At 47.7% G+C, this 18,497-nt stretch overlaps 8 protein-coding genes across 8 annotated transcripts; 4 read left to right on the top strand and 4 right to left on the bottom strand.

Moving 5' to 3' along the window:
* Nucleotides 1–72: 72 nt before the first annotated feature.
* LTR84_005698 (uncharacterized protein) lies at nt 73–2,431 on the bottom strand (the record flags this gene model as incomplete). The annotated part of the gene is made up of 7 exons (XM_064849263.1): nt 73–243; nt 350–552; nt 610–742; nt 806–1,133; nt 1,190–1,987; nt 2,054–2,310; nt 2,369–2,431. 7 exons carry the CDS (start codon nt 2,429–2,431, stop codon nt 73–75), a joined length of 1,953 nt encoding a protein of 650 aa, XP_064703966.1.
* Nucleotides 2,432–3,040: 609 nt separating this feature from the next.
* LTR84_005697 (uncharacterized protein) lies at nt 3,041–5,260 on the bottom strand (the record flags this gene model as incomplete). The annotated part of the gene is made up of 3 exons (XM_064849262.1): nt 3,041–4,064; nt 4,119–4,792; nt 4,859–5,260. The coding sequence occupies 3 exons, from the start codon at nt 5,258–5,260 to the stop codon at nt 3,041–3,043; spliced, it is 2,100 nt and encodes a 699-aa protein (XP_064703965.1).
* A 748-nt stretch (nt 5,261–6,008) lies between these two features.
* LTR84_005696 (uncharacterized protein) lies at nt 6,009–7,094 on the bottom strand (the record flags this gene model as incomplete). The annotated part of the gene is made up of 1 exon (XM_064849261.1): nt 6,009–7,094. One exon carries the CDS (start codon nt 7,092–7,094, stop codon nt 6,009–6,011), a length of 1,086 nt encoding a protein of 361 aa, XP_064703964.1.
* Nucleotides 7,095–8,193: 1,099 nt separating this feature from the next.
* On the top strand, nt 8,194–8,681 carry LTR84_005695 (uncharacterized protein; the record flags this gene model as incomplete). The annotated part of the gene is made up of 3 exons (XM_064849260.1): nt 8,194–8,217; nt 8,269–8,350; nt 8,416–8,681. 3 exons carry the CDS (start codon nt 8,194–8,196, stop codon nt 8,679–8,681), a joined length of 372 nt encoding a protein of 123 aa, XP_064703963.1.
* A 2,537-nt stretch (nt 8,682–11,218) lies between these two features.
* Nucleotides 11,219–12,136, top strand: LTR84_005694 (uncharacterized protein; the record flags this gene model as incomplete). Its single annotated transcript, XM_064849259.1, has 4 exons — nt 11,219–11,584; nt 11,643–11,849; nt 11,900–11,981; nt 12,033–12,136. 4 exons carry the CDS (start codon nt 11,219–11,221, stop codon nt 12,134–12,136), a joined length of 759 nt encoding a protein of 252 aa, XP_064703962.1.
* A 582-nt stretch (nt 12,137–12,718) lies between these two features.
* Nucleotides 12,719–13,726, bottom strand: LTR84_005693 (uncharacterized protein; the record flags this gene model as incomplete). The annotated part of the gene is made up of 5 exons (XM_064849258.1): nt 12,719–12,822; nt 12,884–12,965; nt 13,016–13,225; nt 13,276–13,587; nt 13,715–13,726. 5 exons carry the CDS (start codon nt 13,724–13,726, stop codon nt 12,719–12,721), a joined length of 720 nt encoding a protein of 239 aa, XP_064703961.1.
* Nucleotides 13,727–15,278: 1,552 nt separating this feature from the next.
* LTR84_005692 (uncharacterized protein) lies at nt 15,279–16,303 on the top strand (the record flags this gene model as incomplete). The annotated part of the gene is made up of 4 exons (XM_064849257.1): nt 15,279–15,386; nt 15,445–16,014; nt 16,070–16,151; nt 16,197–16,303. The coding sequence occupies 4 exons, from the start codon at nt 15,279–15,281 to the stop codon at nt 16,301–16,303; spliced, it is 867 nt and encodes a 288-aa protein (XP_064703960.1).
* Nucleotides 16,304–16,881: 578 nt separating this feature from the next.
* On the top strand, nt 16,882–18,492 carry LTR84_005691 (uncharacterized protein; the record flags this gene model as incomplete). The annotated part of the gene is made up of 4 exons (XM_064849256.1): nt 16,882–17,108; nt 17,182–17,371; nt 17,443–18,400; nt 18,473–18,492. The coding sequence occupies 4 exons, from the start codon at nt 16,882–16,884 to the stop codon at nt 18,490–18,492; spliced, it is 1,395 nt and encodes a 464-aa protein (XP_064703959.1).
* Between the last annotated feature and the right edge of the window lie 5 nt (nt 18,493–18,497).

Genomic DNA, 18,497 nt, shown 5'->3' with positions numbered 1-18,497 from the left:
ATTAGACCGAAAGAGATGTCAGATCGTGGCACTGCCGTGTTATTCACGACTCAATCGACGCACAGATTGGCTCTACTCAGGCACGATAGCCCCAACACTACGCCAGAACTCGCAGCGATAGCCTCTTCCGCCTTCCCATGTCCAAGCATTCACGAGCGAGATATCGTTCTGAAGTCCCGGATTGCCATTTATTGTTAGGTTGCGGCCTATGGATATTGGAAATTGAATGGGCGACCCTCCAGTCTGTAGCGATTTTGAAATGTCAGTATTCTCCAGATAGAGAGGCTTCCTAGACATGATAGATTTCGCAGCAGCACCTAGTTATGTTTTGGAGTGGTCTTCATCTTACCTGGTTCAGATTCAGCTGTAATGGCTCATAAGCCGAGAATGGAGTCCAGTCCGTTGCGTCGTTGGTGGATGTAGAGTTGGATGATGCGCCGTTAGCGACTCCATTGAAAATACTAGGATTGTTCGTCGTAATGAAGTTACCCCAGATCTGTTTGAAGGCTAATGCCATATCTGGACCAACATTCGGAGGGGATGGACCGAAGTCTGTGGCAAGGCAGAATTAGTGAGGCTCGTAAACGTTAGTTGTCGACTTTCACGTACAAGCCGCAACATCCAATGCGTGGGTCGCAGGAGCCACGGAGTACTGATACTTGTATGCTGCTCGTCCATAATCGTTATATGCACCGGCCATCCAGTATGATGGGCAAACGAATGTCGTTTCTGCATAAATGTTCTGTTTCATGTGGTGGTAAGCGGAAGAAGAAATATGAGATACGCTTGCTTGAGATAGTCTTACATTCGCTCTCTGCTGTTGTCCAGATCCCACACTGCTCTGGTTCAGTGCAGTAACACCAACATCACCTTCCGTGGCAAATAGCGTTGCATTTTGATCTGTCGAGTCGTTCGAGCTGGGGTAGTAAAGCAACACTTTTGCGATGTCATCGTTAGTGAATAGTGGGAAAGTCACTCCAAGCCACGCAACGAGATCATCTTCAGTGGTAATATTCTGAGGCGTAAATCCTGGGCCTTCATTTGCATTGTTCCCCACCAGAAGGTTCCGACCGTTGACTTGTTTTTGAAGAAACTGTCGACTTGGTAAGTCTTGTACGTAGGTGCCATCAGTCCTGTAATTTTCAATTAGCTCAGTTTATCCCAGTTAGTCTTGGGAAGTTGCACTCACACTGGCAGAAATGCCCAGGTGCCGAACGTGCCTGATTGCGAAATAGTATCACTTGCGCTGATCAAAGTGTCAGTATCTTTTTCAACGAGACACTCGAAGATAGTCTGCGGATGGGCGCCATAGGGCAGACCAGGAGGACACCCAGCCTCTGTCGCGAAGGCATAATAGGATTGCGACGGAATCCAATCCTTGTAGCCGTACTGCATAGGAAGGTATGGGGATGCCGCAATGCTGTTGACGAACAGCGAGTCACCGAGAGTTCCTCCATATGCCATGTCTAGAAGCATAACAGACCCGCCTCCAGCGCTCTCACCGCTTATCGTCACTTGCGATGCGTTTCCACCGAAGAGTGAAATATAGGACTGCACCCATTGAAGCGCAAAATGCTGATCGAGCAGCCCGGCATTGACCACACCATTGCGGTAAACTTCGTCCGAAGCGAGGAACCCAAATGCGCCGAGTCGGTATTGGATCGAAACACCAATGAAGCTGTTGTTGTTGGCGTTGATGATCGCTGCAAAATCTTGACGGCCGTTACCCGCACCATAGCCGCCGCCATGAATCCAAACCAGGACAGGCAAGGGACCAGTAGCATTCGCTGGCACTTGCACGTTCAGAAAAAGACAATCTTCATCTGCTAGTGATTGGTTGGCGGCCTGGATAGTCAACTTGGCGTTTGGTGCTTGGGGGCACGTTGGCGCATATGAGCTCGCGTTGACGATAGAAGACCTGTTTTGTTCGGGAGCTTGCGGTGTTTGCCAGCGATTAGAGCCTATAGGGGGTGCTGCGAACCGTATGCTAGAGACAACATTAGTATCAAACTTCCGCAGCGACAGCAGCGACAGCTCATCCAGTCTGCCTTACCCTCTCCAGGTGTTCAGATTACTAGTGCTGTTGAGATAGCCTTCAAAGATTCCATATCCCAGATCAATCTGCAGTGGCGAGCCTCCGGAACCGTCCGACTGACGAGCTTCGAGAGCCTTTGCGAAAGGAGATCGATTGTGCTCACGACCAGGCCTCGCGAAGCATACTGTCCAAAGGGCTACAAGAGCTAGCAGAGCACTGCTGGTAAGCATTCTCTCTTTCTGGATCTGATGCGTTTTTCGCGTAATCGCTTCAGACTTGTGATACACGAGCGATGGGATTGAAGAGGCAATGAATGCAGTCCCCTACGCTTACCTTTATGCCATGCACCGGCAGTTCGGCGAGCTTGAATGCTAGCAATAGTCCAAGTACCTCCATGACCATCGCAAGTGCCGACTACTCGCTAGCCCGTTACAGAAGGAGATGGATCAAGATATCATCGGATGCGGAGAAACGACATGGATATCGGGCGGAGACGTGGAGAAAGCATAGTGGTTGGTAAAAGTTGTGAGGTCAGTATTCAATTCGAAGGCGAAGAGGAGGATACTTTACGACGTCACAACGAGGAAAATTGAAAGTATATATTCACCCCTGTTTTTGACCGAGTGTCCTTGATTTCGGGGAGCATCCGATGTCTTCAAAGGTGCATTCGTCCGCTTGTGTACCCCGACTTTTGGGGTTGTGCCTCAGAGGTGTGACCTTACACAAATGGATCATGTTTCTATCAAGAATTAAATAGGCTGTATTCCCCTCTTGCAGCCTTCTATTGAGGCATGTGTTCACCCCAATATTTGGCTGTTGGGTAAGTACATGACACTGGCCTTTTTCCCAGATAGTTCTGCGGGCCCTCAGTGAAGAAGGTCAAAACTTCAATGGCCGGCCACACGCATCATGACACACGACGCATAGTCGCCGTGGCTTGTAGAGCATTAGCTTGGAGTAAAAAATCAATATTCCCTTTACTGAAGTCTTCCATCTACCTCTATCTTAGAGCGGTCTATCGTCAATTGCTGAGAACATACTATCCCAAGCAGATAAATCAGCACATGGCTCCGTTTCTATCGTCCTCTGCCAGATCTCATCAAAGGAGGGGTCTAGAAACTCGACAGGATGAGCTATGTCATTCTGAAAATTAGGAAACTGGGAATTCTCTCCCGCCGCAACATCAAACGGTGCACTGTTACTATTTCGGTCATGGTCGACACCCCGGTGAGGCGAGGAGCCCATCGAATCTGATAGGTCCACATTATGCTTGCTCATCACATGGCACAGAGAGCTCCCAAATTGTTTGAGCAGCGGTGATTGATGCCGTGTGCTCTCGAACAATTGTAAGCCAGCTTTCACCTCTTCTTTAATCGTAACCTCATCTGCCTGAATCTTGTTGAAGCACAGGTCCATGACAAGTACTACCATTGCCAGATGCATATAATGCATTGCTATTCCCACGCCGTGTAGCATTGTTCGCGGCGGATGATGGTCTGAGATCCCGTCGTAGAAGTGCAGAACAGTTCGTGCTGATTCAAGACATGCTTGCCTTGAATAAGAATAGCGAGGGTCCGATGACTGGCGTAGGAGAAATCGCTGGTGCAATTTGCATCTTCTGCTATGCACGGCTCCTATGATGCAGTAGCGCTGGAGCTGGATGTTTGGGTAGATCATTTCCAGCGGTTGACTTTGCTGGCGACTATCGATGTCGAGTCTGAAGAAATAAGGCAGGTTGTCAATGAAGTTTGTCAATTTTTGGTCCAATACGATGATGTTCTCATATGGCATTTGCTGGAGTTTGACGGCATCCATTGGCACAGTATCGACGATTTCACGACAGATATGGGCGAGTCGAATCTTCTCGATGAAGTATGTCATACTTGTGGGTTGTGGTCCGGAATCCGGCTCCTTCTCCTCTTCCATCCCAAAATCATCATCGTTGCAGTTTCTTGGGATTTGGACATTGATATGACCCGGGTGAATCGAGTACGTACCCTCCTGAGGACCAGATATTGCTGCCGATAACCTGCCGCATGGTGATTAGTGTCAATCAAGACGCTAGTCAGGGAATAAATCATACCAATCTGAGGCTGCGAGGTACCAGAATAATCTCCGTTTGACCTCTCTATCAATCATGCAGCGAATACTAGTATCCAGATTGACGGACTGATTCGCATCCAATTTGTGCAAACACAAGTCTTTTGCAATTGCAGCGGCAGTCGCGAAAAGCAGGCGACCTCTCGCTGAAAATCCGTCGAAGTGAAAGGTCACATGAGACATCAGAATGTAAGCTTGAATGTCTTCCAATGTGCCTGAAGTGCTTCGACGCGCATAATCTAGGACATCGAAGGCCCCCTTTGCCATTGCTCTCGCGAGATTAACAGCTTCTTCCTCACTAGCGGCTACTTCAGACTGCTCAAAGGCTTGGTAGAACACCGCGCTGAGGGCAAATATAGACAACAGCAGTGCGGTTTGACCAGGTGGACTAGGCTTGCCTTGATTTAGTCGCAAATAAACAGTCTTGATAAGAGCTCGAACTGTTGGGATGTGTAGTATGCGCGATATATGATCGACATAAGTCTCGTAACATTGAAAAAGTTGCATCGCCATATTGAAAGGTGGAAATATGATCACGTTCCCATTCGCTTGAGGATAGCTCGCTGTTTGCATTGTGTGGTGTGAAGATGTTCCTTCGCTAAGTTCATCTTTCGTGCTCGCTATCCTTATGACGAGGGCATCTGAGAGGCTGAAGAGCTGGAAATGAGTCAGATCGCCCATCGAAATATAGGATCCTAGATAGAGTCAAAGGCTTCATCTTACCACCGTGTCCTCTCGAGTGCCAACATTCTCAAGTACCTGCGAATCTTCGTCTCGAATCTTATGTTCGTCGGATACCAGCATATTTCCCGAATCTGGCTTAGCTACCAGAGTCGGGCCTGTGTAGGTGTCGTCTGTCACATGGTTCGAAAGAGTCTGCGCAGATGAAGGTATCAGAGCCACAGCCTCTAGCCGTTCAATTCTCTCTAGGAGATCGGCATTGCCTCTTGAGGTGATATTTGCCAACGATTGTTTCTGAGGCGGAACCAGGAACTTGCATGGAATACCTCGTGCAGTGCAATTTGTACAGGGCTGAACACGATTGCATTTCAACTTCTTCGACCGGCATGACTGACATGAAACTGGATCTGGTCGGGCACGATTCTTCTGCAAGCTTGACGGCATGAAGACCTGAGGTGAAGACCTGAGGAGAACACTCGTGATGGCAAGAAAGTAAACTGCCGTGGACGTCCGATGTGGTCAACTAAAGAACGATTTGTCAGCATAGAGGGAAAGGCTACTTAAACCCCAGGTCTGGCCTTTCTCCATCGATCATCCTGCATATCCTCCTCTCAGGCTTCGTAGCGGTATGCTTTCCCATGAGAGCAAGCTTCAGAAGGATGATCTCCAAGGCAAGAGTGTTTGAGCACTAACTCCATGGAGGTCCGCGGAGGGCCAAAATAAGATAATCATCCTCCAATGAGAACGAATAAATACACGAACTGGACCATCGTCCGTATCCAGCGTTCATGGGAGATTCAGATTGTCACCTTACAGGTCAGAATCGTCAGGGAGAGAACAACCTATGTTTGAGAGACTTTTGTTCAATTTAGTATTTTTTCCCCAAATCCTTTCTTTTATCATTACATGCATCACTTTTTGTGGCCCACCGGTGGATATCATTCGCTATGCACAACGTCGTGCCTGAAAGAAATTAAAACTTAGTCATTATTCAGCGAACCATCCCAGATCCCCCGTAACCGTTGGTAACTCTGTAGACAAGTGTTGCATAGCGCCAACGCAATTGAACGACCAGCCAACTTTTTCCTGTGGGTGTGAGACATCAATCGATATAGATGAGAGCGAAGCTCTGTAAGAGCAGTCGAGGTTGAATGGTCCAAATGATCTGTTCAACCAAGAGAACGATGTCGACTCAGGCTCCAGGAAGATTATTCAGATCTCCGAATCCGCCGTGAGGTGGAGGTTGTTCACCAAGCCAAGTGGGATCAACCAATCGTTCCTTCTCCTGCAACAAGAACTTATACGCATGCTTAATAGTCGCATCGCTAACACCGGCAACATCGCTGATTTGTTTGCTCGATTTCCCGAACCCAATGAGATGACTGGCAAAAAAGGTACAAGCAGCGGCATTCGATAATGGACTTCGACCAGCGAGGCCCTCGATTGTTGGAATCTTCTTCGCCAGACCCTCTGCTATAGTTTGGACTCGGAAATTGAGACCGACCATGTTGCAATATCTGCCGCACAGATCCTCTGGTTTTGTGGATTGGGTTCCACGGTACTCCAAAAGATCGCGATTGGCGATACCACCACTGCCTTCAACAGCTTGGATGTTGTCTTGAGAAGATTGGGTCAAGAATTTCTCCAGTGTCTTGTAGGCTCGACCAATCTCCTTTTTGGGAACGGCGGTCAATCCAAAAATCTCGTTGAAGCTTCGAGGTAGCTTCATCTGACGGCAGGCAATGAAGAGACAACCAGCAAGAATGACATCAGTCTGTTTACCTCGCAGGGCATTTGCTTCGTAGACACGCTTGAAATACATCTTGGCTGCAGTCTTGATGGATGACGTGAACTTGGCTTTCTCACCCCAGGTTTCAATCTGAGCATAGGCAGTTTGCAAAGCTTTATCAGCTTTATTCTCCTGTTGTAGAGCTTGAGCTTTCTTGAGCTTCCGGGTCTCTTTGGAAACATTTGGGCCACCACCACCGATCATGGTTCCCGCATTGTTCGTCAACAATAGTTCATTGTCAGCCTCACCAACACGGTTCGGGTCGTCGCCTTTCCCCTCATCTGAATTGAAGGTACGCCACTCGGACTCGTAACTGATTAACCTCTCGGCCAGGACCATTCCGCAATTGCCACAGATGGTGTCAGCATTCTCTTCAATAAGATCTGGAGGAACTTGTTTGCAATCAGGACAGATGAGGTGCATATTGAGATTGTCATGCCAGGCTGGGCCATCTGGAGGCTGGTTTTCGATGCCAGGAATGTTCGCCATCTTGGACTTTAGAGCTGATTTAAAGGCGGTGTGATTCTTAACCACACGCCCTGCGAGCTTGCTTTGTCTTCGCAGTGTCTGGCGCTTTTTGATGGCACGATAAGAAGTTCGAAGGTTATGATTAGTAGCGAAGGTCTTGATTAACAACGGGGAATACAGTTTGACGGTGGTTGATGTAGGACCTGAGGTCTGAATTCAATCCACGCAGAGGCCTTGAGAGCCTCCGATGGCCAAGGAGGAAGTCTTGTAGCGCGTGCACAGATTATAAGGACGAGATCAGGTCTTTTTATTTTATTTTTTGCAGATGTGAATTAGACAACGATTTGGTAGTGTATGACGGAGACTTCTGAAGGAGAGTCGTCGTACACTGTAGACACCACTTGTCAGTAAGGCCATCGCCAGATGAACGAGACAAGCCAAACAGGAGTCTGAGGGTTCAACGAGTGCTCGGCGGGACTATCTAGTTACCTTTTGAGAGCAAGAAAAATCAAGTTCGGGTGGATGAAGAGAGCGCGAGTAAGAAGATGCAACACAGAATCGCAGGTGGGAACTGGAACTGGCGCAATAAAGATGACGATGAAGGCGGACTGTGACCGTTCAACCAGTGAAGGTCTCGTGAGTCAAGGAAGAGGTGAGGCTTCTGAACACGAAAGGGTCGATTGTCAGCGCGTCGTCGACGGTGAAAGCGTCGTGCGTCGAGAAGGCAGGAACTGCAATGTGGAGTGTTGCGAAGACAGGGCAGATGCGCTGGTTCTTGACGACTTCTGCGATCTCGAGAGATTGATGAGAGTGGCGAGGTGAGAGTGAGAGTGGGATGAAGGGGGAGAAAGAAGTGGAATAAGAAAGAGGCTGAGAAGAAGGCGCAGGAAAGCAGGCGGCAACGAGCACGTGATGAGTGGGCAAATCGAGCAAAAATGCCAAGGTTGAATATCACGTGTTTCTCTGAACAAACACGTGAGATGAAGCTTCCCAAACAGGCTAGTCTCGCTCTTGAGCTTTCAGGAAATCACGATCAATAGGACTTGCAGAACACAGGCATTGCGATTCAAGACTGTTCTTTCAGCCAGCTTTCCATTGGCACCGCTTCAATCAAATCAACATGGCTCAGTCACTGAGAGCGAGTGTATGTCTTTGGAGCTTCACAGTCTTGCTCATGTGCTAATCCCAATTTTAGTCCCGCCTCCTAGCTCGTATGAGCTCAAGGTCTTTCCAAGCTCCCCGTCGAAGTTTTGCAGTCTCATCGGTAGCCCGAATGCGTGAGTTGCCTTCTGTTTGAGCTGGACTCAATTCCAGAGGTGATATGTACTTACTGGATTCCTAGCCGATCTGATTCAAGACCTTTATTTGAAAGAATTAAAGGCATACAAGCCACCGCAACAAAAAGCATCCGATTCCGAAGGACATGTCCAGAAATTCAGTCCTCCTGCAGCTCCAAAATCCCCCGAAGAGACGAACTTGGCCAGCGATTTGAAGGCTTACGACGACCAGGTTGTTGAGGTGGAGGGACAGAGCTCATCAGGAGAAACACAGGACGTGGTGGACGATCTATTTGAGGAGCCCGAACCCGATGATGTTCCCCATCATTAGGCGATGATGAGTTCCTGATCACATTGCTTGTACAATCAGCCAAAGAAAAGAGAATAAACAAATGGGTCGCGTGGGCGAGATGTCGCTCGAGCAGCACGGCGGCTTACATCCAAAACGACCTTTTGAGATATAGGGCAATTGACCTTTCGCATGGGTACTTGAGCTAGAACTTTATTCACTGGAATATGACTCCTGTGGACTCAAAATCTCATGGCTCTTACATACGGGAGCTCATTCTGGTGGTTGTATCTTTTCATGGACATCTTGTTCTGGCGTGATGCCGGCCCCAACACCTTTTGTCATTTTCCGATACCACGTGCTCTGACAGGCTAGCAGGCCGATACAGATAACAAAGACAGGTCAACCACATGTCAGTTCTGAAGGTTTGGCGAGTCAGCAAGTCGACGATCAAGATCATATTCTTGCTGACATTCAATCTGCACTCCGTCAATCTTGGTCACAGCAATATAGAGTATGGAACCGACCGCTGCTAACCACTTCACAGCTCAAGTTTGCGGAACTGAGTGAGTCAACCCTTCGCCCTCGATATAATTGATTCTTACTGCACTTCTCGGTCTTCGGGGGTTACACATTTCACCGGAGGCAAAGTCCACCGGCACGCGTTGGGCTCAGGTTCTGATATTTCTTAACACGGGCGGAACAAGGCTGTGTCAGCCTTGCCCCGTCACTTTAATCAAGGATATCTCGCCGCTTTCAATGTAATGCATTGGCTTTCCAAGCCAGCCCTGTCCAACTTGTCCATTTTCGATCTATGCTCCACGATGATGATTAATTGGCCAGTCCATCCCCATCATCTACTCGTGAATATGAGTGTTGTGATGGAGAACATTATTTTCATTCCTAAAAGTGCTTCCCGTCATTCCGTGTAATACCTTTGCGTTTATTATTTGTACAATCAGGGAAAGTTGCCTCACTTGCAACTACCCTTGAACTTACAGCTGAATTTCCTCCAAGTATACCACAAAGGTAAGACCTGCCTGAGGATCTGACTCAAACCCAAGCCCATGCCTATCAGTACCTTTACACACCGAGGCAAGACTCGGTCATTCTCGCCTGAGGCGGGTCCCTACCTTGATTCGCTTGCGAAGTGACCAAGTCACGAAATTCCTTGAAGCAGAGGAACGAGCAGTAGTTCCCTAGATATTTGTGACCACCTCGTCTTGTGGGTTTGAGACGATTTTGTTCATTGGATGTGACCTGAGGAGCCTTTCCAACGAGCTTGGAGGTATTACGTCCTGTCGAGAACCAAAATATGTCATCCGCAGCCATTAGATTCAAGGAAGGTATAAGTTGTCATGCTCCAGGAGATCTGCCCTTACAAGACATTCGGACAGTCATTCCCAAGTCTCAAGGTTGTCCAGCGTTATTCGTATTACGCCGACGCGGGTTACGTGACTGGGTACCTAGGTAGGCCACTGGGGAAAGTCAAGATATGTGCGACTGCCGGGGCGTGCCTACAGTTCGCGAAGTAGCTAGCCAGAGACTCCCTGATGCCACGTGGTCGGCAGCCTCGATCTGGCTCATGGTCCACTGGAAGAAGTCTGCAGAACCTAGTGTTCACCACCATATGCACAGCGGATCTAGGTCTTGGAAGCGAAACCAAAATGTGCGACAAAATAACCCTCTACCTTCCGGATACAGTCAATGTGGCGCAAGCGATTCTCCAATCGATCGATAGACCACCTGGCAATGGTTAGTGAAAAGGCTACGGAATGGACATGCAGCTGAACACGAAACGTTGCCACATTAAAATTGGAAATTGCGGGGTTTGGCTTCGGTAAAAGCTAAGTCACAGCGCTCGCCATCTCCGAAGACGAACGTGAAATAAATTCGTTAAGACACACCTGGCATATATTTAGATACATTAGCGAAAGGCTAACATACAGTAGCTTGCCATGTTTCTCTCAAAGTATGAATAGCTTTCTGCACAATGCATGGGCCAACTTCAGGGATGGAGCCCACTGGTTGGAATACATCCCCGATGTTAAACCTGCGTGGTCGTGCAATCGCGAAAGAGGCAACCTTGCTATCTCCTTTGCCAAACCCAAAACCCTCACTATTGTTGATTGCATTTGGTCTTCAGCTCCGGGCAGTAAAGCCACCGTATGCTTACAGACCTCTCCGTTCGCAAAGCTCCCATGTGGAAGCCAACAGATTTATTCTTAATGAGGCTGAGCTGAGAGTCTTGACTACATATGTCAAAGCCAAACATTGGCTATGGAACGAAAGGGAGAATATGGGTCTTTCAGGTGGCGTACAAAAAAGGAGCTGCACTAGGGTCGAGACCAAGCTGCTCCAGATGCCAACATGAAAACGGTAAACCAAAGTTGCACATCAAATGGGCTGAGCTGAACGACGGACCTGGGTGGTGAGCATCGGACTGCCAACGTATTTCTCTACGAATCTTCTCTGACCTTCGACTATCTTTCCATACTTCAAAATCTTACCCAACTTTTCTCAGATACATTCTTCCAGTTTCATCCTTCTTCAGATCAACACATAGACCTTTGTTCAATATGGCCCCTACTCTGAAGGACATTTTCGGATCAGATGAGCTGGCCAACCAAGTGGAAAAGTTCGATTTTGACAAAAATGAACGAGGAATGATCATCTCGTATGCCCCGTTGTACGGAAACTTCACCAAACAAAGCTTTGAGGCGATGAGCGACGAGGTGAAAATACTGATCGCGGTTGTGACAAAAACTATGCAGAAGATCGAGCCTCAAGACCGAAACTACGATACCATCACAACTGCCTTTATGCAAAGTCCACTGCTTCAACTGGATGACCAAAAATCGATACAGCGGAGTGATGCATATCACACAGATCATACCAACCTCTTAAAATTGGACGGCTCTCCGGACCCAAAGATTGTTCAAGAGGTAGCCAGTCATGATTTCCTCAAAGGATTTAGGAATACTGACTTTTGGCTGAATCTAGATTCATCATTGGTTCGATGGACTCGTGCAAGATCAAGAAGTCCTGCAAAAAGTCGGGCTGGGTGTAGACGCTCTAGCCAAAGTCGTTGCCCAGTCCGGTGCGAAGGTGGATGGCGTTGAATCAGCCATTCACAAAGAGGAATTTCACCAAAAGCTGTTCCAAGTGACATTTCTCGACTTCCCTGACCCAGACCGTCCATTATTTGATGTAATCTCCCCGTTCTTCGATTGTAAAGCTCCACTTTCTCATTTTGATAGATCCACAGGCTTGCACTAGAAGTTTGGTCTAGCTCCGATCGTACAGGCTTTCTTCAGAAGGATCAGAATGGTGTGACTGGAGGTACAGTAGCCATGAGTCTCTGACGATCATTTTCTAACCTTGGAACACCAGCATACACCGCAAGAGCCTTCACCTACCGCTCTGATGTACTTCAAGGCTTGTCTGAACTAGCTCGCAACAAGGCTATTGCAATTGCAAACGGGCTGTTTGACTGATTTCGCTTGGGAAGTTCAAAACTTCTTCATGTCGTAGATATTTATCGGTCGCGACTTCCCATAGGTGATACGAAATGAAAATTTTATCGCATGTGAACATAATGAATATAATTTGAGACTATAGAGAGAACCCAGTTAAGAATGATGTTTAATTCCTTTACCTAGGGTTCGGATATAGGTCTCTATAAGTCCGTATCTAAGCCACTCGAAATGTAGAATGTATAATATAAAGTCATTGTTATTACAGGTGAGCTCTCAAGCCTTCATAATTATCAGATTCCTTTGAAAACTCGCCTAAGCATTAATCGATGATAGTCTCTCACTCTGCAAGTTCGAGTATACCGCCTCAAAGCAGGCAGCCATGGAAACAGCACTGAATTGCCATCCAGGCGCCTTTTAGCTTATGATGGAACGTAGATTCTTTTTACATGCAATAACAGCATTAGACGTGCTCTTGATTTCATCTTAATAAAGGATTATGACCATTCGTCGCCATTAACCAAGTTCCGATACAGCAACTACTCGTCTCCTTATGAAGAAACTGCACACCATTTCGGACACAACTTTTCCCCTTGCCCTGGATCAAGCAAATAGATCTTCGGCTTGTTTGATCGCCAGTTTCTTTGTTTGTTCTTTCAGTTCCGAAATTACAGCATCGCGTGGTTTGAATTTCCTGCAGTGGTATTCTATTGTCATAACAGTTAATTGAAGAGAATCGATAGTTGACATGACGGCATTGAAGCTTACCCCCTGTGATTCCATTCTTGTCTTCTTGATGGAACAGAATACGGCTGGAGTCTGACCACGCTACGAGCTGAATGCGGTACACCTATTCTCATAAGTCTAGCCCAACAAGTTCGTCCAGATGATAGTTCTCACCTTAAAGTATGGATTGAAGGCATCAGGGAAGCGCAGGACTCCAATGTCAACCAGCGTCTTTTCATGGTATTCATGTTTGGCGAAAAAGGTTTCGAAACTGTCGACGGTTGCTCCTGTTTGAGCAACAATTTTCGCTAAGACCTCAACGTCGATCTTAGTTGACTTTATAACATCGTCGTCAGCTATGAGTTTCGTGAACCAAGTCTTGACCTGCGTTCGAGCTTAGCACAGTATTTGACTGAAAGTGTATGTATACTCACCTCTTGTACTATAGCAGCATTAGGAGAACCGTCAAATTTAAAGTCTCCAGAGGAGTTTTTGATGAATTTGTCCGCTCTAACGAGTTCAGGATCTGAATGAGGCTCGAGCAATGGGTTTTGCATGAATATAGATATGACTTTATCCCAACTGCGTTGATTTGGCGGGACTCTTCCAAGATCTTTCATCGTACCAGCGATCATGATCTTCAACTCATCATCCATCTTCTTCATCGCTTCACTGTTCAATGTACCATATGATGGTGCCAGATCAAGATGTAAATAGTCATCTCTTGTCTTATCTTGGACGCTTATCTGTGCCTTGGTTAGTGACTCTTCAGCTCTCGTACGAACATGATCGACTTGCTTTTGAGAAGTCAAAGTTCTTTACTTTGTCGCCGATCTCACCCTGCCCAAAGATGTTTATCATCTGTTGTGATACTTGAGCAGCCATCTTGTGAAGATTGGTGTTTTGAAGACAAAGGCAAACTGAGTTGAAAGTCGAGAGTACACTGTACAGTAGAACAGGTAGAACGAAATAGAACTAGGATATGATCGTTTATATGGGCCATCAGCAATGTACGTATAAATCAAACCCATCAAACTCTACGTTAGAGCTTGTAACAGCAACCGCACTAAACAGATATTTACATGAAGCATTCGGTACAGTTGCACCACCATAATTTCTCCTCTCACGCATCAGCAAAGGATGAGGCTGAAAAAGAAGCACCCAGACTATAGCTTTGCATCTGCAGCTTTCAGCTCAAGCCCTCGTTGATGCTACTGAAGGGAGAACCTGAGTTTCTGGTCTTCGGGGAAGGTGCATTCCTGTGATCTGATCGTGTCAGTTCTGTCTTTCGAATAAGCTACAGTGTCGACTGCGCACCGCCCAGATATGTCCCATTGTGGCGGAGGCGTGAGCTGAAAGGACAGCGTACAGTTGGTCAAAGAATTATCTTGCATAGAAAGTATCCATGCTTTACTGCAGACTCATCCACGCCAGCCACCATTTACTCGCATGGAGCGAGTGGAGAAGGCAGACCCAAATAGGTTCATTAGCTGGTTTTGCAAACTAATGGTGCAGCCAAATATGGATTGGCAGGGGCACGTCACAGTCATTTGTTCGCGAATATGGTCTCGAACAACTCAGAGTTCATGCATGTGCGGCTCGGTAGTACCGTCCCTGGCTTCCACCCATGGAACTCTGTGACCATTGAGTCACTGATGACAGGTTAGAAGTCAGGCTGTCCCCTCACTGATCTACAGAAAATATTGAAGGGGAATCACAGGACAGTTCCACGTTTCCTACACTTCAGCTCCACGAGATAGAGTTCTCGCAGTTTCTCTTATGCTCAGTTCCTCATTACAGCATAGGCCTCACACCTTGGACATACCTTGTTAATTACGGTCATGGAATCTCTGTATTGGAATTAGCCTCTCAAAAAGCAGGTAACAACTTCAATTCATCATTTGGACTACTTGCAGCCCCGGTCAAGAGAAATTATCCTCTGTGAGCTGCAGTACCTTCTTCTAAGGGTTTCAGCTTCACATATCTGTCATTTGTAGGGTTCTGCTGACTACGAGAGCTCTATCGCTGCACAGCTGAAGGGCTTGATCTAGACCATGCACCCATGACCTGGCGTTTTTCATCCTCAAGCTGAATGCTCGCACTTTCAGTGGTGATACTTTGTGCCGATCATCGGGGCAGCTTTGTGGGTAAGGAAAGCGAACCAACAGTGTACGTTGCTGTGCTACGCACCACCTCAGTATGGCTGATTGTCTCCTGTATCACATTGCTCAACGTCACATTCTAGCATCCTATGGCTTTACGATGACTTTCTGTAGTGGTGGCTGGCTATATTTACGTTTCTCTAAGACAGTCTCTACTGCCCTCGCTTCATCGGTGCTCGACCAGCGTGCTGTAGTAGAGATCTCACCCATCTGTCCTGACATTCAGAAGATAGTATCCAAGTCTTAAATTATTGCCATAAGGGACCATCGTCGAGATGGATTTCTTGTTCGGATCAACTGCTGCTCCCATATTTGGCGGAGCTCAGGATGCCCTTCAGACTGTTGCAGGTATGGGCGGGACGAAGAACGTTTGTTTTGTCGATGTAAGTTTACTCGAATCTTGGAGATTTGTTTCACAAAAGCTCAAGATTTGATTGCTAGAATTCGAACCAAAGCACAATTAAGATGACTCTAGCCCCAAGCTATGGCTCGCTCAACAACGAAGCGATGAAGAAAATGGATGATAACACTAAAGTCATGATCGGAACGGCTGTTTCAATGCTTCAAAACTTTAATGACCATGACCGTACATGGGACAATGTTGTTTCAGCAATGAAGAGTAATTCCTTGCTTCAACTTGAAGGTGGAGACGGTATACATCGATCAGATCAGATCACCAAGAGTGGGAGCGGCGACTTCAAATTTGATGGATCCCCAGACATGGGCTTCGTCTCCGAGGTAAGACCTGACCAGCATGAGGAACGGCGACGATCACTTAGTATTGACATGATTTCACACCAGATCGAAACATGGTTCAAAAACTTGATCGGTGATTCCGACATCATCAACACCATGAATGTCAACATTCAGGATCTGGCCAGGGTAGCGGCACAGTCAGGTGCATCGGTTGATGGAGTCGGCGCTGTGTTTGGCAAGGATGAAAGTCATTTCAAGAACGTACTTGACATTGGGGCGCTGAGATACCCCGATTTGACCAATCCTTATTTCAAGGTTCGTCTTATGGCCATTTGTAGAAAATTGTTCAGTGGTTCCTAAGATCATCCAGGTCTATCGAATTGTCGTCAACGCTTGGTCTCACTCAAGCCGGATTCTGTTCCATCAAGAGGATAGCAATGGAATAAATGGAGGTAAGTATTACTTTGTATGCTGTGGATAACGACTGACGTGACCAGACTACCACTGTTGTAACTTCAAGCCCAATCCCGAACGAATTGCTAGTCTAAGAGAAGAGGTTCGGCATCAAGCCATTCAGATTGCGGAAGATCTATTCAAAAATTAGGTCTAGTTATGGTCAACGTATGTGCCTGTTTCAGAAGCAGCCACGAAAAGCAAGGCAGTGATGAATTAACTGCCTTGAGTTTCTGCTCTGAGTCATTATCAATTTCACTATTGGAAAATCCCCTGAAGATGCATGGCATGCTACTGCCATTGTACGGCCAATTCTGTCCCCGCAATCACAGCACCATGGCATGACAGCCAAATGAGGATGCTTAAGTCATTAATCCCAAATCACATCGTCTATCTAATACAGAATGGTTAGGCAACTTCTGCTTTCGATCATGATCACCAGACACACATCTCAAATCAGGTAGCCCATATCCCAGTGTGGTGACACTCCTTTACAGATTGAGATTCTTCCTTGCATGCTTCATGAGTTGATAATCTCCCGTCTATAGCAATGCCTCATGCCAAACATTCACGCTGAGTGGACCGTGCACAGATGGCCAGACAAAATATCCGGACACTTTGCGGGTCTACTATCTGGCATGATATGTATTTAGTAGCCAACGATCTTGAATTCTTGACTATGAATCCTCATGTGCATCAAGACGGAACCACTGCGGAACCACTGACAGCATGCTTTTACAGCTTGAACACCTCGAGAACGCGTTCTACAAAGGTGCGCTGGCCAAGTTCAGCCTGGCGGACTTCCAAAAAGCAGGGTATTCGGCGACCTACTACAATAACTTGAAGTACATCGCCTTTGATGAAGCATCCCATGTTCAGCTCCTTTCTGGTGCGCTCACTGCTGCTGGGGTGACTCCTGTCGTCCCGTGCACCTACAGCTTTCCGTACACGGATGTGTAAGTCCTTGCCGCGTGTCCTCCACAGTCCTGTTTAACATGAGGACGTTGTTGACTAATTTCTATATTTCAGGCGCTCCTTTATCACTCTCTCGTCAGTCATCGAGGGTGTTGGAACCTCCGCTTACCTTGCGGGTGCTCCGCTCATCACTGACAAGGGCTACCTCACCGTTGCGGGGTCGATCCTCGTAGCAGAAGCTCTGCACACATCCTACCAGCGGGCTGCCGTCGGTGAGGTTCCCATGGCCAACCCCTACGGGACAGTAAGTGGCTCTTTCTCTTTGCATGCGGGCTTCATGACGTGGGAACAATAATGCTGATATATCCTCCCCAGCCACTCGACCCAACCTCTGTCTTCACTTTGGCAGCAGGCTTCATCACATCGTGCCCACCTCAGAATGCGCCATTGCCTTTCGTACCATATCCGGCTCTGACCTACAACACCAGTGCGAGCTGCACCTGCGAGGGTCCAGACTGCTCCCCAAGTGCTGCCATCAAGCGTCGATCGGATTCTTGGGGTTCCTGGACCGCTCCAGCAGACTCTTTTGAGGACCATCATGATTCTGAAGGCTCAAGCGCTTGCTTATCAAGCTCTAGTGCTGGTGGCTCTAGTTCAGGATCTGGCTCAGGATCTGGCTCAGGATCTGGCTCAGGATCTGGCTCAGGATCTGGCTCAGGATCAGGCTCAGGATCTGGCTCAGGATACGGTTCAGGATCTGGCTCCGGATCTGCCTCAGGCGCAGGGTCTGGCTCTGGTCAAGGCGCTGGTTCAGGATCAGGATCAGGCTCAGGTGCCGGATCATACTCTGGCGGAGGCTCAGGCATCAAGACCATCACTGTCACCAAGACTGAGACTATCTCCGGCAAGGTTGTGACCAAGACCGAGCCCGCAGTGGTGGTGACCAAGACCGAGTTCGGCAAAGTGATCACCGCGACAGAAGTCATCACGAAGACCGAGGAGGGAGGAAAGGGAGGTTATCAACCAACCGTCACTCCCACAAAGTCTGGAAACGCAGGCAAGCCCACACAGACCCCAAATCTCTACTGCTCGCCCCCGACTGCTGGCAAAACAATCGTTCTTACCGCTGCCAGCGCCATCCCCGCCGGATCATACGTGACTTTCTTGTCTGGTCTTGACATCGTCAGTGTTCAAGGTGTGATCAGCGGCTCGAGCATCACGGTCACCATCCCCGCGGTGGCTTCCGGCCAGACTTATACCTTCATCACCAACGCCGACAACGAGAAGGTGCTGAATGCCGGGTCGGTTCTCTTCGGACCTGCAATCGTCGAAGGTGAGTCGAGTGCTTCTTCTGAGATCCCGAGATGACTGGACGTGCTGGCTAACCATGTTTTACGCTTTCTAGTTACTCCCGCTGCCGTGTAAACTGT

Source organism: Exophiala bonariae (assembly GCF_035927105.1).
Source record: "Exophiala bonariae strain CCFEE 5792 chromosome Unknown scaffold_21, whole genome shotgun sequence".
Lineage (NCBI taxonomy): Eukaryota > Fungi > Ascomycota > Eurotiomycetes > Chaetothyriales > Herpotrichiellaceae > Exophiala > Exophiala bonariae.
This window is presented reverse-complemented; position numbering and strand designations above follow the sequence as displayed.